The sequence below is a fragment of the Gallinula chloropus genome (assembly GCF_964237585.1).
Source record: "Gallinula chloropus genome assembly, chromosome: 2".
NCBI classification, from domain to species: domain Eukaryota; kingdom Metazoa; phylum Chordata; class Aves; order Gruiformes; family Rallidae; genus Gallinula; species Gallinula chloropus.
Window position 1 is genome coordinate 69,124,320 of NC_140086.1, and position 23,382 is coordinate 69,147,701.

General features: G+C 41.4%; 1 protein-coding gene across 1 annotated transcript; it reads right to left on the reverse strand.

Annotated features, from left to right (window-relative positions):
* Positions 1-406: 406 nt before the first annotated feature.
* On the reverse strand, positions 407-22,933 carry LOC311205416 (sodium-dependent neutral amino acid transporter B(0)AT1-like; the record flags this gene model as incomplete). Its single annotated transcript, XM_084279844.1, has 12 exons — positions 407-616; positions 1,778-1,940; positions 3,645-3,804; positions 4,377-4,581; positions 5,298-5,454; positions 7,465-7,593; positions 9,561-9,673; positions 10,263-10,373; positions 11,119-11,300; positions 12,527-12,664; positions 14,099-14,239; positions 22,732-22,933. 12 exons carry the CDS (start codon positions 22,931-22,933, stop codon positions 407-409), a joined length of 1,911 nt encoding a protein of 636 aa, XP_084135970.1.
* Between the last annotated feature and the right edge of the window lie 449 nt (positions 22,934-23,382).

Genomic DNA, 23,382 nt, shown 5'->3' on the forward strand with positions numbered 1-23,382 from the left:
AAAGTAAAAACAATTTAACGTGCAAGAGAAGTCAGTATTAAGTTACCCTTCACATTGGCCACCCAACGAGAATGATAGCAGGTGGAAGAGTCACTTATGGCATGCCAAGCGCGGTGCATCCCTGAACAGGGAACTGCAAGCCAGTTTCAAACAAGCTGGATTCAAAACCAGAAGGAGGACAACTGATTTGGCCTGGTGCCCCAATCACTTGCAAATGTGGCTGTTTTGCTTCCAGGATCCAAGTCATCGACTCTTCACAGCGCATTGCATTGTTAGGTACAAAAACATTTACCTGGAAATGGCACATAGTTATCCTGCTAGGAAAACTAACTCTGGATTCTTCAAAAAAAAAAAAAAATTAACTTTTCTCACTGACAAAGCATTCCTCCACGTTTTCAAAAATGGTTTATGCTGAATTTTTTATGTTTCCATTAACATAAGTTTCAGATGTGGAGATCATAAGGCCCGTGTCGTCATTTTTTTTCTGACAGCAATTTCTGATGGCTTTGTAGATGGCAAAGGCAGGGATGACCAAACTAGGCACTCCAGCGAGGATTACAATAATGGCATACACCCAACTGGGATATTCAACCTTCTGTGTTTTGGGGAACCCCTCCTGAAAGAGCAAACAGAAAGTCACGAGGAGCAAATACCTGGAAACACGTGCACATTCAATAACTCAACAGATGTAAAATATAATCAGAACAGCAGCTAGCCACGATGGTGCAATCATTTGCCAATTCCATGGCAGTTTCCAGCTCAAGGGTTTCCACTCTCAGCTGTTTGGAACTTACTTTTACTTAAAAGAGATCGGGGGAAACGACATGAAAGAGGTGAGAGCCATGAAGGGAGGTGGGACTGTGCCTGGCACACTGAGGGTTGGTGGCCAAACCGCCTTTGGGTGAGAAGGCTGAAGTCAAAGGGCGTGGGAGGGCTGCAACATTATTAAGAAGGAAGTGAGGGTGCCGAAGAGGAGAAAAGAAAGCAGCCCTGTATTTCCCCTTCATTTCTCTCCCCTTCTGTCTCTGCCTTATGAAAACAGAACTCATCTTTACAAAAGCGGTGTGCTGCAGGAATGTCTCTGCTTGAAGGACAGTGACTGGTATAAGGCTGGAGAAGAACAAGCAGAGGTAGTCAGGCAGGGAAGTGATGGGGTGATGGAGAAAATGGTGGGAGCCACATTTTTTCTAACATGCCCTTCTCCATGTCATATACAGCTTTTTATTCTGCAAGGGGAGGAAAGGGAAAGTAGGTAACTAATAGCTGCAGTTGCAATTTAAATCATATATTTGGAAGAGGAAAGAAGAAGTTTGGATATTAATATTAATTAATATTAATTTCTTCTGGCAGTGATGAGTAACCAGCACTACTGCAGTTCTGTGATTTTAAATGCACACAGAAACAAATGCAATATCAAAAGGGTTCCACAGGTGTGTCCTCTGTCAACATAGAAAGGTTGTGACACCGCTGGCTCTTCTACAGTCCCTGTCAGGGAACTGTCAGTTGTTGCAGTCTGGCAGACAACTGGGCTAAAGTTTTGGTTTTTGTCCACTTTGGAAAAGCTGCTCCGGTGTCACTCTGCACCAGTTGCAGCCAGCACAGCTGAGTTTAGGACCTCTTTTTTCTGAGTGTTTCTTTTGAATAGTACTTTATATCTTGTAGTAAGGTGGGGTTTGTTTATTGGAAAACTGCTTCAGATGGTAGACGAATAAAAATGATTGTTAAAAAAGAGTACATAAAGTGATTAAAAATAAATATTTTGGGTTTATACACTCACATAGCTAGGGTCCCAAACGCTGTAGAGCAGTTCTTCGTTCACTTTCACCACAAAATAGAAGAAGAAGATAACTAACATAATGAGAGGACTGATAACCCTCCAGGTGACCTGCCAGAAAATGTTGGGCTTGTGTCCAATCATGAACTCAATATCCTTGTTAAACCTAGAAACAAAACCAGGAAGTTCAGGTCAGTAAACACTGGTCAGGATCAAAGGCTGCCCGCTCACAGACCAGGCGGCCTAAACTACTCCTGGCTGTGCTTCCTGGGACTTTGCTAATGTCAGCGCGACATGAGGACCGATGACAACGTGGGGAGTTAGACATGAGTAGCTCCCACTCAGGCAGGTATCTTTGCAGCTCTGTTAGAAGCTGGTAACACATCGTTCCCATGAGTCACTGGGGAAAGTTATTCTGGGAAACGCACTTTCTTCTAGAAGCCTGTGAAGCGCATCAAAATAGTTTGGACAGGACTCAGTGCAGACGGGCTTCCCCTACAGCAGAATCATTTCATGATTTGGGGGCAAACATCTCAGGGCTGCATAAATGAAAAGGAATGACACAATATGAAAAAAAAAAGCATAAAAGGAAATCTAATCTCAGTAATTAAAAAAAAACCCTAAGATGCTATGTGTGACGATTGCCTGACTTGGATTCCTGTCAGTTTTCTCAGGTTGAGTACTGAAACAATATTTAATGTGTACATGATTAAGAACATCTAAAAATGTGTTATTTGGGCTGTCTGAGAGTATGCAGTGGGCAAGGGGGCAAAAGTGTCTCCACAGAAGAAAAATTGCTGGCATCAAGAGTGATACTGTCTGCATCTGTCCTGAACCAATTTATGACCTCTACATACAATGCAGCACCATGTACATATGCTTCTCAAAAAAAATTATTTGGAAGTTTGCAGCTCCTGTTGTTAGCCTTCTTTCTCTAGGGTCCTCCCTCTGCTCCTCTAATTTACCTGAGTTGGTTTGTGCCTCCTCAGCTAATACAAATCTCTAATTTTGGGAAAATGGGCCACGAGTGTTCACCCCATTGCCAGGAGCAGCAGAAGTGGAGGGTCTGGCACAGGTTCAAGTAAAACCTATGGGTGACTGAAGTCCCCACACTTTTTTTTCCATTTTTCTTACATATTAATTAGAAACAGAAAGATCATGACATTTGATTTATTGCATGTCTAGAAAGTTGATAGGATAGGTACTCGCTGCTACAGCTGATAAATCCCTGAATGTATCAGCTAAGAATGTATCTCAATAGCCCTGGATCCATATCCTGTTGTAAAACAATATCTGCAGCCTGCTTTGGACAGTATCTCCTGGGATATACCTCTGATTTAAACTTTCAGCTCAGTGCCAACATGCCTGCCCTTTGCTTCTGCTAATTAAAGATTTGATGCAATTATCCTGAAGAGCACTTATTGCAAGTGCCACCATATTTAGAATGTAAATGTGCCATGGTGGCATTTTGTAACTGTTGCAAATTACTTTACAAATAATTAATTTGCATTCATACTATCATACTCTGGGTCACTTGATAATGCTAATGCTTAATGATTTCTTGCAATACCTTAGGGATGTGTTTATTTTACCTGGTTTTTATGGAGTGTTATCTATTAGCATGAGTTAACAGAAAACTAGAGAGATTCCATGTACAAATAAAAATTCCCACCACACTCTTGGCAAAGCATTATTTTTTTTGAGAAATGTTTGAGAAACCTAAATCAATAAGCAACCCTAAAGCAATTTTGCACAATTTCAGTGATTTCTATAACAGAAATTATGTGCACTGAGGTGCAGCAAGGTTGCAGCTATAAAACTCATCATTTTTTGCAGCGGTTTCAAGTAACGTTGAAGTTGTATTGCATACCTGTCTATTCCATAAATGTAGACGACTGAAAACATCTCAAAAAATGCAATTATTAGCAAGGGAATAGAGCCAGCAAAACCGTCAAATAGAGCCAGCCAGTAATTGCCAGATTTCAGCACAAAAATAAAAGCGATCAAGTAAGACCCTGCACAAATGAGACCTGTGGGAAAAAAACAAAGCAACAGCACATTTAGGCAAGAAAGAAAAAAACCCCACTCCCCAAAATCCCCCCACATTTTCCCAGTAGCTATAAAGCTTTATAAGTAACTTTTATTCCAGTTGGAGCCTGAAGGTAACCGCTTTGTTTTGTAACGGTCCTCGGAGAAGGCAGGCCAACAAAACCCTCATAACATTGTACAGGTGGGAAATGCTGCAAACAGAACAGGAGAAGCTTGAGGAGAGAAAACAGGTCCTCTTCCTCCTAGTCCATGTGGGACAATGTTGCACTGAGACAAATCCTGCCTGGGTGAAGGACTCGGGTCCTCCAGCTTCCCAGTGGAGGCAATTAAGCACCATGAGCAGGCTGACGGGCAAGCCATGGTATGAGCATCTCTCTGCAAGCTCAGAAGGAATCTCACAGGAGCTGGGGCACATGAGAAAATCTTCAGTGGATTCTCTGGGAGTCTTAGGATCGTATCAGATCAGAAGCTGATGGGTGGTGAGTTGACATTACAGTATGTAAGCTATTCCCTGAGATGGGGGAAGGTCACTGGTCTCTAAAAAAGCACTTACCCGTAACAAGTTCCTTGGGCACTCTGGGGGATATGATCTTAAGATCTTGTAAAGGTACAAGCACACCTTCCATATTTCCAAACATAGATGACAAACCCAAGCAGAAGAGCATGATGAAGAAGAGAATGGACCACAAAGGTGAGACAGGCATTTTGGTGATAGCTTCAGTGAAGACAATGAAGGCTAGGCCAGTTCCTTCAACTCCCTGTTGAAAGATTTCAGAGGCTCCAATATTAGGTTCTCCACATCGTGCAACTCTGAAATCTACATCAGTATTCACCAGACTTGGTGTATGCTACACCATATGACACCACCTATGCTTGTTTCCTCAAGAACATCAGTTCCTAATACAGCAATATGTTTACTGTAACTATAATGCAAATTTAGTTCATGGGATTTTATGGACCCCTATTTTCATCTGTAATTCACCAACATTTTAGCTGGGAAAAAAAAAGTTACACACATTTCATTCTTCTTGTAACTTTTTTCACCCTGGTGTCACAGTCCTTTCTGTGTTGTGACCAACTCAGACTGACTGTGACAGGGTTCGCTCCAGTTGCTTCCTTGTACTGGTCATCTTGTCCCACCATGGCTGCAAGCTGTGAGCTCCAGAGAAAATGCCTGCAGCTATTTTGCCAGCTAAATACAGCCAGACTAGAACACTTGTGGGTTTAGCTACTAGTCTGACAGAAAGCCAGTACTTTTAAGACAAATTTAACAGTTCATTTCTTCAAAAGCCAAATGGAGTAAATTAAAATAATTCTTCAGTCCAAGGACATGCCAAGCCAATTGCAACCAATCAGGGGCAATATAACCCCCCTCCCCAAGCAACTCAGAAGGAAAAGCACTAGGCAATTTCAAAATTGCTCTGTGTTCCTGCTGTATTTATGGTATTGATATGAATGGGGGTGTTGAACTTACATCATTCAGGAAACTTTCCAGGTTACAGGTTTCAAACGTCAGGGTTGAAAAGAGCGTTGGGTCGGTCATGTTGCACAGCTGCTGCATTTGCTCGAAGTTGTCTTGGGTGACATTGCCCTCTGGCAAATCGAATGCATTCATCAGGGTCAGAATATTTCTGGAGGAGTGAAATACAAGTAGTTGGAAATTATTTATTGCTAAGCATCTTTGGGGTTCATTTTCATCATCCCCAAAGCAGGTTACTAAGAGCACCATGTCTGCTACTACAAAGATACAAAGGAAGCTGCGCTTCTGTTGCTCAGGGTGAGATTTCAAAACTGGCAAGTCTGGCAGCTTTGTGCACATGCAGTTCATCCGTTCTTTCTTCTTCCAAGGTGAGTCTGGTAGTGTCTTTCAAGGCACAGATGACAGCTAAATGGACGGGCACTCTAGGGACCCATGCAGAAGATCAGTGCCCATCATTACACTGCACACTGGGCACCCGTTCCTAAGCTGGGCAGCTTCTGGGAATGTATAAGGTGTTCGCTGTTACGTATCAGGCACTTTTATAGCTGATGTGGAGGAGCTTGACCACAACCTGCAGGGACTGGCAGCCCCTGTTGGGAAGGAGCCTGGAGTGCTCTGGTACAGTTAGGTACCTCTGACCAGACCTGAGCATTTAAACACTCCGGTGGGCAACCTGTGGTGTTTCAGCCTCAAGCAGCGGCTTAGCACCACACCCTACTCACTCATTCCCAGAGGAGAAACAGACAGAGCCTCTGTGGGGGTGGGATAAGGACAGTTTGTTGACAAAAGCACCATGAAAGGGGAACAATAATAGCCCATGGCAAATTACACTCACACCTGGTGATAATAGGGACACCTCAGCCACACTCAGACTGTCCTGGAGGCACCCCAGAGCACCCCTCCCTGACCAGCCCCTTTTATGGGGGCGTGGAAACAACCTGGGCTGACTCAGGTCACCTGGGCTGGCTGTTTGGGGGCTTAGCTCTGGCCTGGCCAGAACCAGGACACAACCTAAATACAGAGCCAACCCAGGGACTGGGGTATGTTACATTCATGTCATGTCAGCTTGGCAGGCGTCAGTTATTGTCAATTCTGAAGGGTTTTTTGGCTGAGTTTTTGGACAGTTTTTGAGTGGTCAGTAGAGATTCATCTAATCATTTTAAAGGATAATTTAGTGAATTAATTTAGATAATTTGCCAATGTAGCACGCAGAGTCGCTAGCAGTGCCTGAGGTGCCTGCATTGTGATCCACATGTGGCCAGGACTCTGCAGGACTCCCAGAAAGACACAGGGACCTTTCTTAACATGAGCAGAGCTTTCAGTGGCTCATTGCAAGTGATTGCCAAAGTAGAATGACACAGTTTGGCCAAGAATGTCAGGAGAACTTAGGGGTTTTGACATCCTTAGTAGTCACAGCAGCAGCAGCCTAATATCATCCTATTTTTAAAGTATGTGATGCAAACCCCATTTTTATGGGATTTTTTTTCCCTACCCAGTTAAATACATTTCTTCAGAACATGGTGTTTCATACCTGTTGTTTGCAAATGATGAATTTTCCAGGGTTACCTCTAAAACTATGGCTATTCTGTCACATTTCGTTGAAATGATGTATCACAAACTGCATCTACTTTTATGTAGGTAGACGTTGTTACATAAGCAACAACTTTCAAACTGCAGTTTGAAAGAACTGTTTAAAAAATCAGATTAAAACACAGAATATCTCCTTCCTCTTGTTATTTCTTGGGAACATCAGTGAATCATTTAAAACATGGATGGTAATGCAACATCTTCAATCTTAATTTCTTCAATATGAGAGTGGTCAATCACTGGAACAGGCTGCCCAGAGGCCCCATCCCTGGAGACATTCAAGGCCAGGCTTGATGGGCCTCTGAGCAACCTGATCTAGTGAAGATGTCCCTGCTGGCTGCAGGGGGGTTGGACTAGATGACTTCTAAAGGTCTCTTCCAACCTAACACATTCTATGATCACTACCTATGGGTTGATATCACGTGATTTAAATCTTTTGAAGTAATGAGTGGGCTGATTCCACGTGGGTCAGGAGCTGCAATTGTTCAGAAATAATAAGCCCATTTTCAGAACAGCCAAAAGAACTGCCTCAGCCAAAAAGCCACCTGTATATTCTGTATTGTCAGTAACTTACCTGTCAAAACAGTCATCATATCTTTCTGTGGCTCTAAATCCAATGATGGAGTAGATGACAGTGGCTGCATAGATGGATGTGAAACCATTGATCACTGAGATAATCAGGGCATCTTTCTCACAGTTATTGCTGCAATTCAAAGAGAAGAGACAATAGATTTCAAACACATTACACCCCAAAATATTCAAAACTGTCTATCAATACTAGCAAAAAAGTACTCTACAGATACATAGGTGCATCAGTATGCTCTGTAAGACCATACAAGACAGATTTAGTGAATTAAAACCTGGTGCCTTAAGCAGTTAACAGCTATATCTTTGTCTTTTTCTTTTTCTTTCCTCCTGAAATAATTCTATTCATAAGGAACAGTTGTCTGAGTTGGTTCCATGTCTGGCTCATGGAAAACAAAACATGAGGGGCAAAAAAATATATCTCCTCCTTTTCATGCCTGACACGTATGTGCATGGACATGCATTGACATAGGCTGTATCTTAGCTGCTGGGGTGTTCTGCTGCAGGGTAAAGGATTTGGGTTTGAACTCAGACAGTCAGAAGGGAAATGTCACCACAAATTTCCATAGCACTTCAGTACAGTGAAGGTGCAGTAGCCAAGAGGACTTGGGAATAGATTTGTTTGATTGTTGGAAAGAAATTGGTTCAAAATGTGAAAGTTAAACTGCTTTGTAAAGACTTCTGTGCTGTGGGCACTTGCCAGTGTATCCGTGCTAAGATGAAAAAATAGCAGAGCCAGAAAGAGACTTTCATGTGAGACAGCAGATAAAGGATCGATATTAAATTAGGTAATGGTTTTATGAGAAGGCTGTAAAGCTGTATATATTGTATTTCTCTTAGGCAAGAGAGGACTATTGAGATTAACTTGATGTTGTCATATTTAATTTTCTGATCACCTTCAAGAGGAGAGGAAAGACAAGCCTGTCCAGCCAACATCTATGACATTGTGATCTTTTCTCTTTCCTAGCATTGCAAATAAAATAGGTCTCTAGTGGGTGGCAGACATTGAACAGAAATTCCGTGCTCTACTTTCCTATCATTTTTTTCACTGTAACATGAGATTCCCAATGACAGCCTTGATAAAAAGATTTCTTCCCTTCAGGGGAAGTAAGACACTCAAGATCCTCCTTGTTATGAGTGAGCAAATCCCCAGTGGCGTTGAAACCTCATGGTATTTCCTGAGATGTTCATACTCCCAAACTGTCTGGGAGCAGAGCCATTCACACCTGGCCCAGCTAGTGCCAGTCTGCAGGTGGCCAGATATTGTCTTATATCTCCATGGGCAGGCATCAAAATTTGAAAAGCATCTGAAATCAAGATTTGCAGCAGGGAATTACATGAGCGACTGAAATGCTGGTGTGGTCGAACCCAAGTCAAAACTGAAACACAGATTTCTGAACACATGATCAACCCCCATAACCAAAACTTAATTTGGAGACATTTATCAAAAATACTAGGTTCAGATAATGCTGCACAGTTTGTCTTCCAAGAGGACAGTGCTGAAATGATGGAAGGCACGAAGAGGCATTGGTGGTGGCTGCGACATTTTGGGAGGGTGAGTGTAGAACAGAGCAATTTGCTGACAGGATCATTCTCTGAGTGATGGGAGTTTGTATACCAACTCTTCCCTGGCCCTGTTGCCTACATAAAGGAAAGAACTAAATTTGAATTTCAAAACTGCTAGATATGTCTTCTGATCTCTAAGATAAAGGTTTAAACAGTGGTCTGAAAATTGCTTTGATATGTGTGTACCACCACCCGGCTCCAACAGTGTGGAGACAAGAGCAGCACCATGTGTTGAGAACTCCCACCAAGCCAGGTCCTGCTCATCAGCCGGTGGTGGGCAGCCTGTCCCCTTCTTTCTAGCCTGCATCACCAATTCCTTCTGCAGGAAATCAGCCAGCACTTGGACCTAAAAGCCTGGCTCTGGAGAGCTAGGATCAGTCAGTGGTGTGCCTTACATGCCTGAGCGGATCATGCCCCAGTCCCAGATGACTATTGTGTAACAGTAGGGCAGAAGTGGACACGCTTCACTTGAAAGAATTAAATTTTCACGTAAAATTTGGCTTTTGCCTGGCTACTTACTGAACAGAGTTGTAACTGGAGAATGAAATAAGGCCTCCAAAGGCCAGGGAGAAAGAATAAAACACCTGAGCACCCGCATCCAGCCACGTCACTGGGTTAGCCAGTTCTGTAACCTGAAGCATCAGAAATACCAATTTAAGCATATGCAACATTCCTTTTTAGACTGAATGTAAAGGACTTAGAACAAAATTTAACTCAAAAGGATTAACCATGCAGAACTCACCATTTCTGAAGAATGTTAAAAAATAGGTTGATACTCTCCCCCCCCAAAAAGGTAAATTATGTGGTTTTCTACACATATTTTGAAAATTGATAAACAGATTACTTTCTACAGCCTGTTTCCAGAAAAGGTGTTTATTTTTTATCATTAATAATGATGATTCAGAGGTCTTCACATGGCAAATGAAACCCCTTTAAATTTTGTTTAAAAACTGTTGTATGATTAAACCTCTCTCCTAGGCCTTTTGTCCACATAGCCATACAGATTAGCTGGGTTTTACTCCCAACTGGATGATTAGTTTTTATCAGAGATTTTGATGGGAAGGGAGCAGAGAGAGAGTGAGAGAATACGTATATGTCTATTTTACATCTGATGCAAAGGATTCACCTGCCAGAACCAAGATTTTAAGGGTGTTTGAGGGGACTAATTTTCAATCAGTTTATTACAGAGAGAACTACATCACATTTCACTAAGTGACTTACATTAGGGGTGAAGAGATACACAATTCCGTTGGTTGATCCTTTCAGCGTCAAACCACGGATTAGGAAAATGGTAAGCACGAGGTATGGAAGAGTTGATGTTACGTACACGGCCTGCAGAAAAAGAATGTAAATAAAACACTTAAATAAAGGAGAATGCATGAATAAAACCAGCTCTGTGGGGAAGAAACAAGGTAATGTGACTAACTGTAATGGCACGTTTCAAGCAAGTCACAATTAACATGCTACAGGAAATTATGTTCAAGGGAAACAGTATGTGCAGTAGATTTTTGTAACAAATATTTTTTACAGTTATATAGTCATCTGTTTAAGACAAATTGTCATCACTGAAATTCAACTCAGACCATGCAAAAGTAGCATAAAAAATAACCTACACCCTGAGATCAGCTTGATGCTGCCAACGCAAGGATAGGCTCTTAGGGCTTCACTAGGAAGCTGAATATTGGTCAGCCTTTTAGAGAGATAATATGAAGGACTAGCACAAACTCAAATAAACCTGTTCATGTATGTTTTGAAGAGAATGGTCACAGCAAAAGAGACAGAATCCCTTGATCCTTTATTGAAGTTTAATATTAATACCTAAGGAGTTTTTTACTGGGATGTGTGAGGACAAGGAAGTTGAATTGCTCACAAAAATCTCCACAGAAATCAAATCAAATTCCGTTTCATTCCACTCAGCTCCCTTATTCAAAAAGCAGCCCCAGTGATGACACACGAAGCTTTAGATGTGCTTCTACTCAAGGAAGAGGCAGCTTCTACTGTACGATTAAGTCTGTATGAATAAGGAATCACAACAGCATAATGAATAGCATCTCATAAAAATAAAAAAGGAGAGTACCTTCCCTGTTGTTTCGATGCCTCTGATGGTGCACACGTACAGTACACCCCATGCGCATGTCAGACACAACAAAAGCCACCACTGGATCGTGCCGGAATCGTCAATGGAAGTGGAGATGTTTAAAGTTTCTCTGTACCAGAAATAATCTACAGGAGAGCTCTTGGCACACTCGTCTATGTAATCTGTAACCACAGGATTGTTGTCATTCTGTAGGTCGTTTACATACCAGATAAAAGGCAGTTAAATAGTAAACACCGGCGCTCTAAGTTATACCAACTACTGCAAATGAACTTGCTGTTGGCAAATCTCAGATTCTGGTTTCATGGAAAAATGAGAGATTTAAAAGAGAAGTGTTTAACAGAGATTTCACTGTTCTTTCTATTAAAGCCACCATGCAGGTAAAGTCTTTGAAGCTCACCCAAAGACTCCTCTATCATTATAATTTTTCTTTTTCCCTATAAAAATGTGAGGTTAGAAGCCTCTTATGACAACAAAAGTGTGTGTGGGGGTGGATTTCTGAGCATAAATACATGTACATTGCACAGATTATTATTTTTTTAAGTAGAAGCAGTTAAGCAGATGTTTTTCAATGATTGTATGCTGCCTATCTCATCTTAAAAAAAATAATCCAAACACCTTTGGACTTTCCACATGTGTCCTGCTCTTTATTGCTTGATGGAGTGTGAGCACGTGCCCAGAGCTTCCTGGAGCCAGGCAGCTCTTCCCCTTCCACACCTCCTTCAGAACAGCAATACTTTGTCTTTCTGTTTTGTGGAGCATTGTTCAAGGTCTTGCCAGCTCAGGTTGGATTCTCAGCTCCCTGAAATGTGCTGACCTGTGTAGTATTCTGCCCTGGTCTGCCCTTATATGAGGCTCTTTATATTTATTCTGAAAAGCTGTTCACTGACACAGCAGAAAAACCATTTTTGTACAGTTTCATGCAAGTTTGACTATGGAAAACAAAGCTGCTGTCACCAAGCAATGTCCCAGGGGCTAGAGACTGTTGTCATACTGAGAGACAGAGGTATTTTGTACGAATTATGCATTACTCTTATCTTTTTTTCCTTTCTTTTCAATATGCTAATGGTGGGCTGTTGGTGAAGAGATGGATGGAACACACTGCCTAGGTCTGGAGAACGTTAATGTTTATGCCTGACTTGTGCTTTGTAAATATTTGACAGATGTGTTCTGTCAAAATCAGCCCCGAAGTTTCATGTATAAAGTCAAAGTTTGTCTCAAAGATTAAGCATTGATCGTTTTATATAATGTGAATTTTTACAAAACACAAGTATTAAAAAAGGCAGCACAGGGCTGCCATGCCTTGCTGTTGTTTCACAGAAAGACACTCAATTAGGCTAATTGCTAGAAAAAGGAAAAAACAATAGATACAGTATTTCATAAAATATACCTGTTCTGTTGTCATTGAGAGGACAGCTACTCCATGGCAGGGGCTCTTGGAAGGAGTTGAAGAAATACCACATCACCCAGGCAATAATAGTATTGTAGTATAAACCCACCAGGAAGGATACGAACATTGCCGCTATGCCTGAGAGAAAGTAAAAGCAGAACACAATGTAAATTTCAATCCTCTTGAGTTCAAGACATATCAAAATATATGGCATGAGCCTCGACCTTTCCCTACTCTCCTCCCTACCACAGTTCAATGGTTTATAGCTTTCCCCTTCTCCCCTCTTTATTTTGGATGTAGGTTTAACTACTGTGAATTCATCACATGGAGGTTGGACAGATTGAGTCCTACATAGATATCCAGCCTAAAACTGCTCTGTGACCGAAGGTGACACCTGCTTAGAAGCCAACATTATAGATTGACTAACTCATTACAGATGCTACACAATCCTGTTCACAGGCTTGCCCGCTGATATCGATGGTGTTTCGGATGCTGGGTAAGTGCAAAGCCCAAGCTACCTTGGGATTTTGCTTAAATGACACCCAGATTGTCTTCCCCTTCCACAATGTCACCGCAGAGGTCAGCAGATACATTTGGCTAATGTTTGTTGTATCAGATGGATAGCTGCCAGGAGGCAGAGTCTGTGAAAAGGTGCAAGATTCCAGTTGATATCTCTCCTTCTCCACTTGCTCCCAAGTAACCTCTGACAAATTCTCTGGCAGATAGGAAATGCTAATGATTAGCTCCAGAGGGCTCTTAGGTTCTGAAGGAGTTTGAAATATTCCAGATGCTATGTACAAATATCTTTTGTAACTGATTTACAGGTGCAGTGGATGCCAACAGCTGCCCTTATGGGCTGTGTTTCTTCCCTTTCAAGAGAGAATCACAGAACATCTGAGGTTGGAAGGGACCTCGGGAGGTCATCTTGTCCCTGCTCAAGCAGGGCCACCTACAGCTGGTTCCCCAGGACTATGTCCAGGCAGACTTTTTAGTATCTCTAAGGATAAAGATTCCACAACCTCTGGGCAACCTGTGCCAGTCCATGGTCACCCTCCCAATGTTTCCTGATGTTCAGATGACACGTCTTATGTTTCCCATGTCATGAGGTTTCTATAGAGTTTTAATGCTGTGTGCATCATGCTGCTTTTGTTATGCTGTCAGATAGTGTCTGACAAAAGTCTAATACAGATGTGAAGAAGTATTTTCTGCAAAATCCTGTCTCTTTCAGATGTAAGAAAGTAAGATTACATGGAGTTGGAGTCTGGTGAACCAGCTTAGATAACATTCATCCTATACAGAAAATATCTCTGAAACCTAAAATTGGTCTCAAATTAGAGAAAGGCTTTTGATGGGCCAATAGTATATGGAATGCAGACACAAAATTGTCATAGTACCTTATCATGATTACATTGATGAGGTCTGTCAATGAAGAGTTAGTGATATGGGAAAAGAAATACGTTCTGGACTCTCTTACGGCACACCAGAATAAAAACCTGAAGCTTTGCTCCTAAAGTTCTCAGTTCAGAGACCTGTTCTTTCTCAAGTGGCTTTTTGTACCCTCTCCAAACTTACCAACCCCTTTCAGAGTAGGGTGGATAGAGCTCCAGACACCCACACTGCCTTTCCTCAGCCTTTGACCAATGGCAAACTCAAGATGAAGCAGGGGGATACCCTCCAGGACCAGCAAAATCAGGAAAGGGATCATGAAGGCTCCTGAAACGCATAAGAAAAACAAACAATCCCATCAGTGAATTACCACAGTAAAGTACAAACACCAGTTTTGTGAGCTTTTGACACAGTAAGTGACTTGTACACGTATTTGTGGGAACCCTTCTCCAGTTTCTGAGCAATGCTTTTGCCTGATTGCCCAGGCAGGGGACTTGATTACGTATGTGATTTCAGGTAGTAATTACAGTTCTTCTCAAGTGACAAACATAAACACACATTATACCCTCCTGTAGTTAAATTTTGAGGAAGCTACCTTTGAAATGCAAGTGGAGGGAGGGAAAGTAGTCACTTTCCTGGAATCACCTCTTCTTTTTTTTTCTTTTTTGCCCCCAAAACATTATGGTTTTACAATTGTGAATCATGCAAATTATTGTGAATCACAATCCAAATTATAGAAGTAGGTCAATGAACTAAGCTTTGAAAGATTATGCAGGAGCCTGGGGCTGTCAACATAAAATGATAAATAACTTCCTGCCATCTGCATTCCACAGCGTTTATGTCTGAATAGAACAGATCTGAAGTTCAGGGTTCAAACACGGGCAACTCTGAAAAGGCTGGTTAGTACTGGAAAAGTTTTTTAAAGTAGTATTTTCCTGAATAATGTGTAACAGACGTGGGAGAGATTAACATATAACACCACACTGGAATAGCAAAATGCAGAGTCAAACGCCTGAACATTGCGACATATTAGAATTAGGGTTACCTGTCATTACAAAAGGTCTTTAACTTCCTAACCATAGGCAGTAAATTATCTAAGTACATTAAAAAAAATTCCAAACCAGTATGTGAATGCTTCAGGTTTGGGTTTTTGCTGACTTTTCTGCTGTGTGTGCAATGAAAATGAGTCAGTGAGTGAAAGGAAATGCAAAGAAAGGAATCTATAGCTTTGAATTTGAGTCGGGGTTTTTTTGGAAGAGCAGAACTGCATCCTCGTCTGCTCCATGAAGTATCTTCTTCATGTTGTCTACACCAGAGTTTTAGAAATGATCATTACTGCAGTCTTCATTTTCTGTGTGCTTCAGTACAGACTGCTGAAAGCAGTACTGTTCCATCGAGTGCCCCCTATCACAACAACTCCAGATGACTTTTGCTTTCTGCTCCCGTGGAATTCAAGTAATGCTAGTTACTTATTTGTCTTTCATTGACATTTTTAAAATTTGATGATCATAATCAGTAGTTTTGAATACCTAAAATGCTATTAAAAATGCTAAGCACACTGAAAATGTACGTGCCACAGATCAAATTGAATGACTAATCACTGATCCACCAGAGATTAGATTTTTTTGTTGTGGGAACCAGTTGCCAAAGGTAGCTGTATAGACATATTTTCAGACTTCTTCAAAGCATGCAATTTAGGAATGCAAAAACTTCTTACTAAAAATGTAACACTCTTCAAAGCCAGCATAGCCCATTCTGCACACGTTAAAAGCTATCTATTGTTGGAAAAATGGAGACTGACAAACTGAAAAGGTCTCAAAGGAGAGACAGAAGAATAACTGACTTGGGACGTATTTTTTATTAGTGAAAAGCTGAAGGGCTCATGAATTACTTGTAGAGAAGTTTGCTAAACTTCCAGATCTGATCACTTTTCTTCTCTTTCTTCTGTGTCAGTCTATCACCTTGGGAAATGGATAATATGAGGATCACCACCAAGGAGGACAGTATCCAATCTGGTTTCTTCTCCACTTCTCACTTCTCGGCTACATTCCCTTTTCCAAAGACCATGTAGCTCTTGCAAGAACAAAAGCCATGCATCTGTGGGGAGCAGCTACCTTTAAGATCAGAGAGCCTCAGGCTGGACTCTCTCACCATGGAAGAAAGTGGAATGCCAGAAAGGAAAGAATGACAGTGGTTCACCCTAGATTTGAGGAAAATGAACCACTCTAGTTGCAAACACAAATTTATCATAGAATCATAGAATGGCATGGGTTGGAAGGGACCCCAAGGATCATAGAGCTCCAACCCCCCTGCCACAGCCAGGGCCACCAACCTCCAGGCCTGGATCTACACAAGGCTGCCCAAGGCCCCATCCAACCTGGCCTTGAACACTTCCAGGGATGGGGCATCCAGCACCTCTCTGGAGAGCCTGTTCCAGGACATCACCACTCTTTCTGTAAAAAACTTCCCCCTAATACCTAATTTAAACCTTCCTTCATTTAGCTTTAATCCAAAGGAAGGAAGGTTTAAATTAGATATTAGGGGGAAGTGGTCTCAGCTGAGATATCATTACCAATTATATCAGTGCCAAAGCAATCACTTCCTGACTTGTCTCTTTCTGAATACATATTTCATATCGCGTATGTGCGAAACTTATAGGACATATTTCCATTTTAGAGGGATGCGGATCACTTCCAAAACAAGGTTCTTCCCTTCTGTCTCCCCACCACTCCAGGGACTTCTACAGAGCTGCTGATGTCAGATGTAACAGGGCAGTCCTCTCTCCATGCCTTGTTGACTGACTGCTGAAAGGCAGCTATGCCAGAAAAGGTGATGTACTCTTCACTTGCCTGTTCCCCAGCTCTGCTGTTGACAATGCAAAAGTTTTACTCAACTCTGGCAGAGGTTCTGTGATTTGTTCAAAGTGTGACAGACTTGGTCACTGAAATGAACTGCCTCCCTCTGTCCTTTCAGACAGTTTCTGGCATTTCTAAAGGTTTGCCCCATTTTGTCTGTATGGATTTACTTATCTGTGCTGTGCACATGAGGACCCCTCTTCACCTGATTAGACATGCAGCACATGCAGATTTGACTTCAAAGGGTTTGTTCTCTACTGATACCCCACCCTAGTTCTGTGAAGAATACTTCTCCCAACTATTTTTTTCTTGCTTTCATAGAAAATAGTACTTTTGCAGAGTACGTGATGTGCCACAACCGCACGTCTCCCTGGTAAAGCCTCTCCTCAGCAGCAGTAGTAATTAAGTCCACAGGATGCATCTGTACAGCTACCTGATCCAAATGCACCTGTTTGCACTCAAGGTGAGCTCTTGTCACCCTTTGAAACTCAACTTGCAGTGATTTTAGATTATCTTTTGAAACTTAAGAATGGGCTGGCAGTTAGTTCTGCTAAGGTGCATGGCTTCAACATCTTTGGTCCTAATAGAGACACGCCACTTTTTTTTCATCAGGTCACAGTGAGATCACTTAAGGACTTGATTAAAAATTCTCCCCTCCACCCCATCCCAAAAGATCTTGTTGCATAAGGAAATGCGTAAGGCACAGCCTTTATTCTCCTTTTTTATGTCCTAGATATGGCCACTTGTTTCTTATCATACCTGTCAAGGAAAGTATTTATTATTTGTTTGGTAGTTTCTATCTCTGTCAGCAGAAGGGAGGGAAGATCAGACTTTTTCCTATGAAGCAGTAGAAGCATTTCCTTCAGAAAGCATTCAAAGGTAGTCCCAACTTTTCACTTTCAGTAGAAAAGCAGGTGGACTCCATTTTTCCATGCTTGAGACATTCTTACAAACCTTAAATGCAAAGTTCACCTCCTCTCACACAGCTCTAGTAGTCTGGGTGGGCATCGTGTCTCATCCTCCAAGCTAACTAGATGTGGCAATAGCACTGTCTGTGCCCCATAAGTCTCCCCGTGGACAACACAGTCCATCAGTTGTGTTGCAAGGCTCTCAGAATGGAACAACCTTCTGTGGTGGACATGCCATGAGCACCCTATCAATCTCAGAGGATTTCCTGAAGTCTCAAGATACTTACAGAGGGACCCTTATTAAAATATCATAAAAGAAGTCTTTAGACTCATCTTTAACAGGGCAGTGAGCTAAAGGACACCATGGCCTTCCTTTTGTAGCCACAAAAAGGGGAATGGATGCCCTTTGTGGAGCCACACTAAGTGTGTGCTCACTGGTCCCTGCCTTCCTCACCACCTTGGAATCACTAGGAGATAAATTTCAAGTTCTGGGACAGACATAGATGGAGAAAGTGGGTCTCTGTCCACCCCTCCTGTTACCACACACATAAAGTACATCATGTGCGTATACGCCCGCACTACAGAATCGATACCCCTATGCAAACAGATGCAACTAAAATATTTCTAGCTTCAAGGGCTACCCATGCATTGTGTGGTTACTCTGATGAATTAAAAATGCAGGATGTCCCATGTCAGAACTGGACAAGTAAATAAAACTACCTGTACTTAGCTGGAGGAATATTGGTATATTTTAAAGTAAAGTAAAATGGCACTTCTCAATTATATACACCACTTTTTTTCTCTTTCTTGGGTTCTTCTCTTTCCAGGACTCGGTTATAATGGCCAGCTCAGAAATCCATCTCTGTCTGCTCTATTTTCCACTTCTCTCAATTCCCGCCCTGCCCCTTTCTGAAAGAAGCTATAATGGAAAAACAAGCGGTAACGACTCTGCAGAGCTGTTGCATAAGACATAAAAGAATATAAATCAATACTTTTTAAGCTGTCACAATTTTATAAACCTAACAAATAAACCAACAATCTGAAAGTAAATGCTGCATAGATGTATATAAACAACAATTAATCTTTCCAGTCTGAACACCATACAGCTGAGATACTAGATTCTCATCCCGTGTTTCAGCAATGTGTTTCAGAACACATAATATTTGGATTGAATATCTGTATAGCCATTACTCTCTCTTTAATCTAGGGGTTTCTAAAGTGAAATTGAAAAGATGGCTATTGCTTTCTCATAATTCCCCATAAAGGCAAGACTTCAGATGGAGATGTTTTCCTATACTATCATATCCTTAGACCTCAAATGTTGTGAAGGTGCCATTACCACCAAGGAACTGCCAATGTCATTCCTGTCACTTCATTCAGCATGGCATGCAGAGAGATGAAGAAGTTCTCCCTCACACAGTGCTAAGGTTTACTGCAGACCTATGCGAGCTGCGGACATAAAGACTTTCCTTTTTTCTTTCTAATCAATGGTTTAAACACTAAATATACATCATCTTTTTTCTGATACTCATCAAGGATGAAACAAAAATATTTAACAGTTGACTAAATGACATGTTGCTCAATAAAGATTAAACAGGAGCTATGTGTAATGTCAGACATAGCGACCAAATGAAAGGAAATTTCATTCTCATTCAGCTGGGGAGAGCGCCAAGGCAAACGCTGTAGCTTTTACGCTGTGTCTATACTGAAACCCAGCTTGCCTGTGATAGCAATATATTTTACAACTTTCAAGACATGAAAGGAATAAAATGCACAATACTCCACTAAAATTTACTGGGACAGATATTTTATTTTTTAAATGATAACCCCATAATCTGTGACAACCAAAGTAAATGATGTAATGACCAATTTCTTTACACATGTTTGGGCGTTGCAGTGTTACACCACTATCACAGTGATGTGCACAGGAAGAAGCACCACTCAAATAATCCTAGATTTATGTTCAAACACTGAAAATAGGAGTTACCTTCACAAATCAGTGTTCCTAACTGTCCCACGTGCAGTCATTTCACAGAGAAAAAGCTCCAAGTACTGCAAGGGTAAATTTTATACTTGGCTATAGTCTGTTTACATTTCATGAGGGGTCTAAAATGTGCAAACACTGATTCACAAAGTAGGTGGACATGCAATCTCATGTGGGAATGCCCCTGTTGAAATGCTGTCTACACCCTCGCACCCAGACCTCGCCCATGCAGAATGACTCCAAACACTCACCCATTTAACTCAGATTCCAAAAGGAAAGAAATTAAGAAAGCAAACCCAGCCCTCGGAAATTAGAAACTGTTTTCATAAGGTAATCTATGCAACCTTGACTCTGCATTCATCTTATGAAATTACCTCTAATTATATGATCCCATAAGACTTTTTCTCATCCTCTCCAGCAATTTACTGTGTGGTAAATGGCTGGGTTTTTTTTTTTCTATCTCTTAATACACAGCCATAATCTAACATCATATCCAAAGTGAGCTTTAGGGCTCTGATGAAATCATGCCAGTGTCAGCCACGGTCAGGGACAGACTGAGGAGCAGCATAATCCTCGTCTCCAGTGAGAGAGAACAACAACAGGGGTTCCTGCCACCCGGCACCTAAGGTTCAGTGGAGACATACCTTGAAGATACAAAGTGTGAAGATATACCCCATCCAGGGTAAAGGCACTGGACAGACTAGGGGGAAATGGAGCTTTCTGCAGCGCACTCATGAGTATGGTGTATGCTTTGTATTAATTAACCTGGAAGGAAGTGCATAACACTGCACTTTTCCCCTTCTCTGTTACAGAGGCGTGTTTGTGTACCGGAGTACCCAAGAGTCACACAAACGCAAAGATCAACTAATCATGTTGACTACCACGTTGGGTGGCAAACTCTAGGGTGAAACTTGTCCAAAATGTCTAGTAAATACGGATTTTCAGCCAGAGGTAGGTGAAGTCAGACTTAGGAGTGTCTGTGCAGTCAAAGATGATGCAGCGTGCTGCATCTGCTTGAGAGTTTGCCATGCTGTGAACGTGGCTGAGTGTGAATTAGAGCAGCAGGAGCCAGAAAGTCTTGCTAGGTCTCCACACTAAAATGTCTTCAGGAATAAGAACCTCAAGACCTGTTTTTACAATATGGACAGTCACAAGTCCAAATTCAAAGCCATCCATCCAAAGAACAGCCAGACTTCTTCTTCTTTTTTTTTTTTTTTTTTTTTTTTTTTCTCTGGCTGAAGGGAGAAGTTGGAGAACAGGAACTGTAATGAGAGGATGCCAGTGGTGGCAGGAGTTGTATTGAGACCTGGGAAAAGAGACTGCGGTGCACTTTACAGCAGGGAAGGAAGAGGAATTGTGCAACGGTTCTCCACCCTCATGAGTGCTGAAGTTAAGGAGTCCTTTCTACAAAGCCATGCACTGATAAGAGTTGCAGCATTTGGGGTTCTGCAGGAGAACTGATACAGAAAGTAGCAAGTCTAGCAACAAGAACACCTCTACTGCAGCTCTAAGCCAAGAGCCTGCTACGTCCTTTCTTTGTTTTGTGCTGCCTTTTGCCTTTCAACTTCAGGTGAAAACTTGAGTGAGAGGGTCCCAGGGAAGCAAGAAGCTGGGGATGAGTGTTCCCAGCAGGGACAAGCCACAGGATGATGAGAAGGGAAAATAATTGCTGCCAAAGGATAAATTAAAACACAGTACTGTCAGACACATGCAATTCATAAATCTTCAGTGACATCTGTCAGAAATCCATGATTCACACCAAGTTATTTGTGTTTGTTGTATGTTCATTTTTCAGCTAAATTTCATTCTACTAGAATAAAAGGGAAATGAAAGATGGACAGAAAAAAAGGCAGGGAAATGCCTATAAATCAACCTTGGGAAACAGGGTGTATCCATTTTCCAATACTAAGCAGAAGAACCCAAGAAACCAATGAGTGACATGAATTTTGGAGATACTCATCTACTTTCTTAAATTAAAATTGCCACATGTAGAAAAAGGCAGTTATGATTTTGTCTCTGTATGTGTGTGAGTCTTGTACAGTTTTTGTTACAAGAGCTGGGTGTGCTGCAAATAACCTTCAGTTTGAACTGCAAACTGTAAACACTGGACCATGCTAGAAAAATCTCAATGTTAAAAGCATCCCTTCTTGCAACCGAATCATCTGTAGTTAAATGTGCCTGAGTTTGTACCAGCAACTCCCCACAGAGCCCTCCCTGGTCCCTACTCTAAGAACAATTTTTAAACATCTCATTGTGTACACTTAATGAAAACTACTTCGAAATACTGATTATTAGGCAAAAGGGTTTCTTTCAAGATCAAACATCACAAAGGAGCAAACACTTTTAAACATATCCCAGAGTGAAATGCAGATGAGTAGATGGTGGGCAGAAAAAGACTGTCAGAAATGAGAAATTTATGCTGTCATGGTTCAGCTCAAGATTATCTTTAAAAACAAAAATCAATACAGTGAGACAAAACTTTTAATATGGTCATTCAATCCTAACCTGAACCCTAAGGAGTCACAGTAGATTATATGGGAAATTTGGATTTTCAATGACTTAATAACACCATGTGCTAAAACCATATTCTCAATGTTAACTACTTTCACACTGTTACTCCTGTCATAAGTCACACGCACGCTGCCACTAGCATCAGTACATTCATGAGTCTAAATCCAGTGAAAACTCTAGTATGAAAAGATGATTTGGGGTCATGATCAGAACCATACTCCCAAGTAATTTGTTGATATTTAAAATATAAATTATATATACATGCATGTATGTAAATTAACATTATTTCTATATTGTACAGATGACAGTGCAAAACTGGTTTGATCAATCCTGTGTCCTGAAATAAAACCACTGCTTTCCTTTCCATCCATCACTCACATGTTTCCAGTAGGTGTTCATAACCTATGAAACAACCTCATCCATTAGACAGTCTTCTAGATATGAACATCACCACTCTTACAGGAACTGACTAGTTTTAAACTTACTCCATTATTTGTTTCCCAAAAGAGAGATCAAACCCAGTTTACAGTCAAAGTTAGTTAAGATAGATTAAAGACATACCTCCTCCGTGGCTCTGACAGAGATACGGAAACCGCCACACATTTCCTAAGCCCACACAAAACCCTACACACGTCAGCATATACTGAGCCTTGTTATCCCATTTTGGTCTGGAGTCTGCCTCTTCTTTCTCAAGGACCTCAAGTTCTGCATGGGAAGGTATCCTGTCTTCCAGGCCAGGATTGGGCAACTGTAGCTTCACCATATTTTAAATTTCCTGACTGAAAACGCTGCCACAGTGAGGAGTTGATGAAACAGGCAGCTAGTTAGAAATCTGTGCAAAAAGAGAACATCTATTTGCTGCCTTCAGCTATATATAGCGAACCTTTGGCACTAAACTTGACAGTGCAGGCTTGCGGTAAAAAGAAGCGTCAGCAAATCATTCGATTGACCAAGTCAGCTCTGACACTTATTAATGCTTTATCTGTCAAGGTTTTATGGAACGGTCTGTTCATCTACTAGAAGACATTGATTTCAGCTAATGTAATTCAGGAGATAATTTGGCTATAAACTGTAATCGCCTATAAGGTTATGAAATATCCCTTGCCACTCCTTTGTTTAAACTCACTTAAATACATATATAGCCCTAGCAAATATGGAGCAAAAAGATTCCACGGGCCTCAGACTAAATATAGAGGTTTCATGCCATTTGTT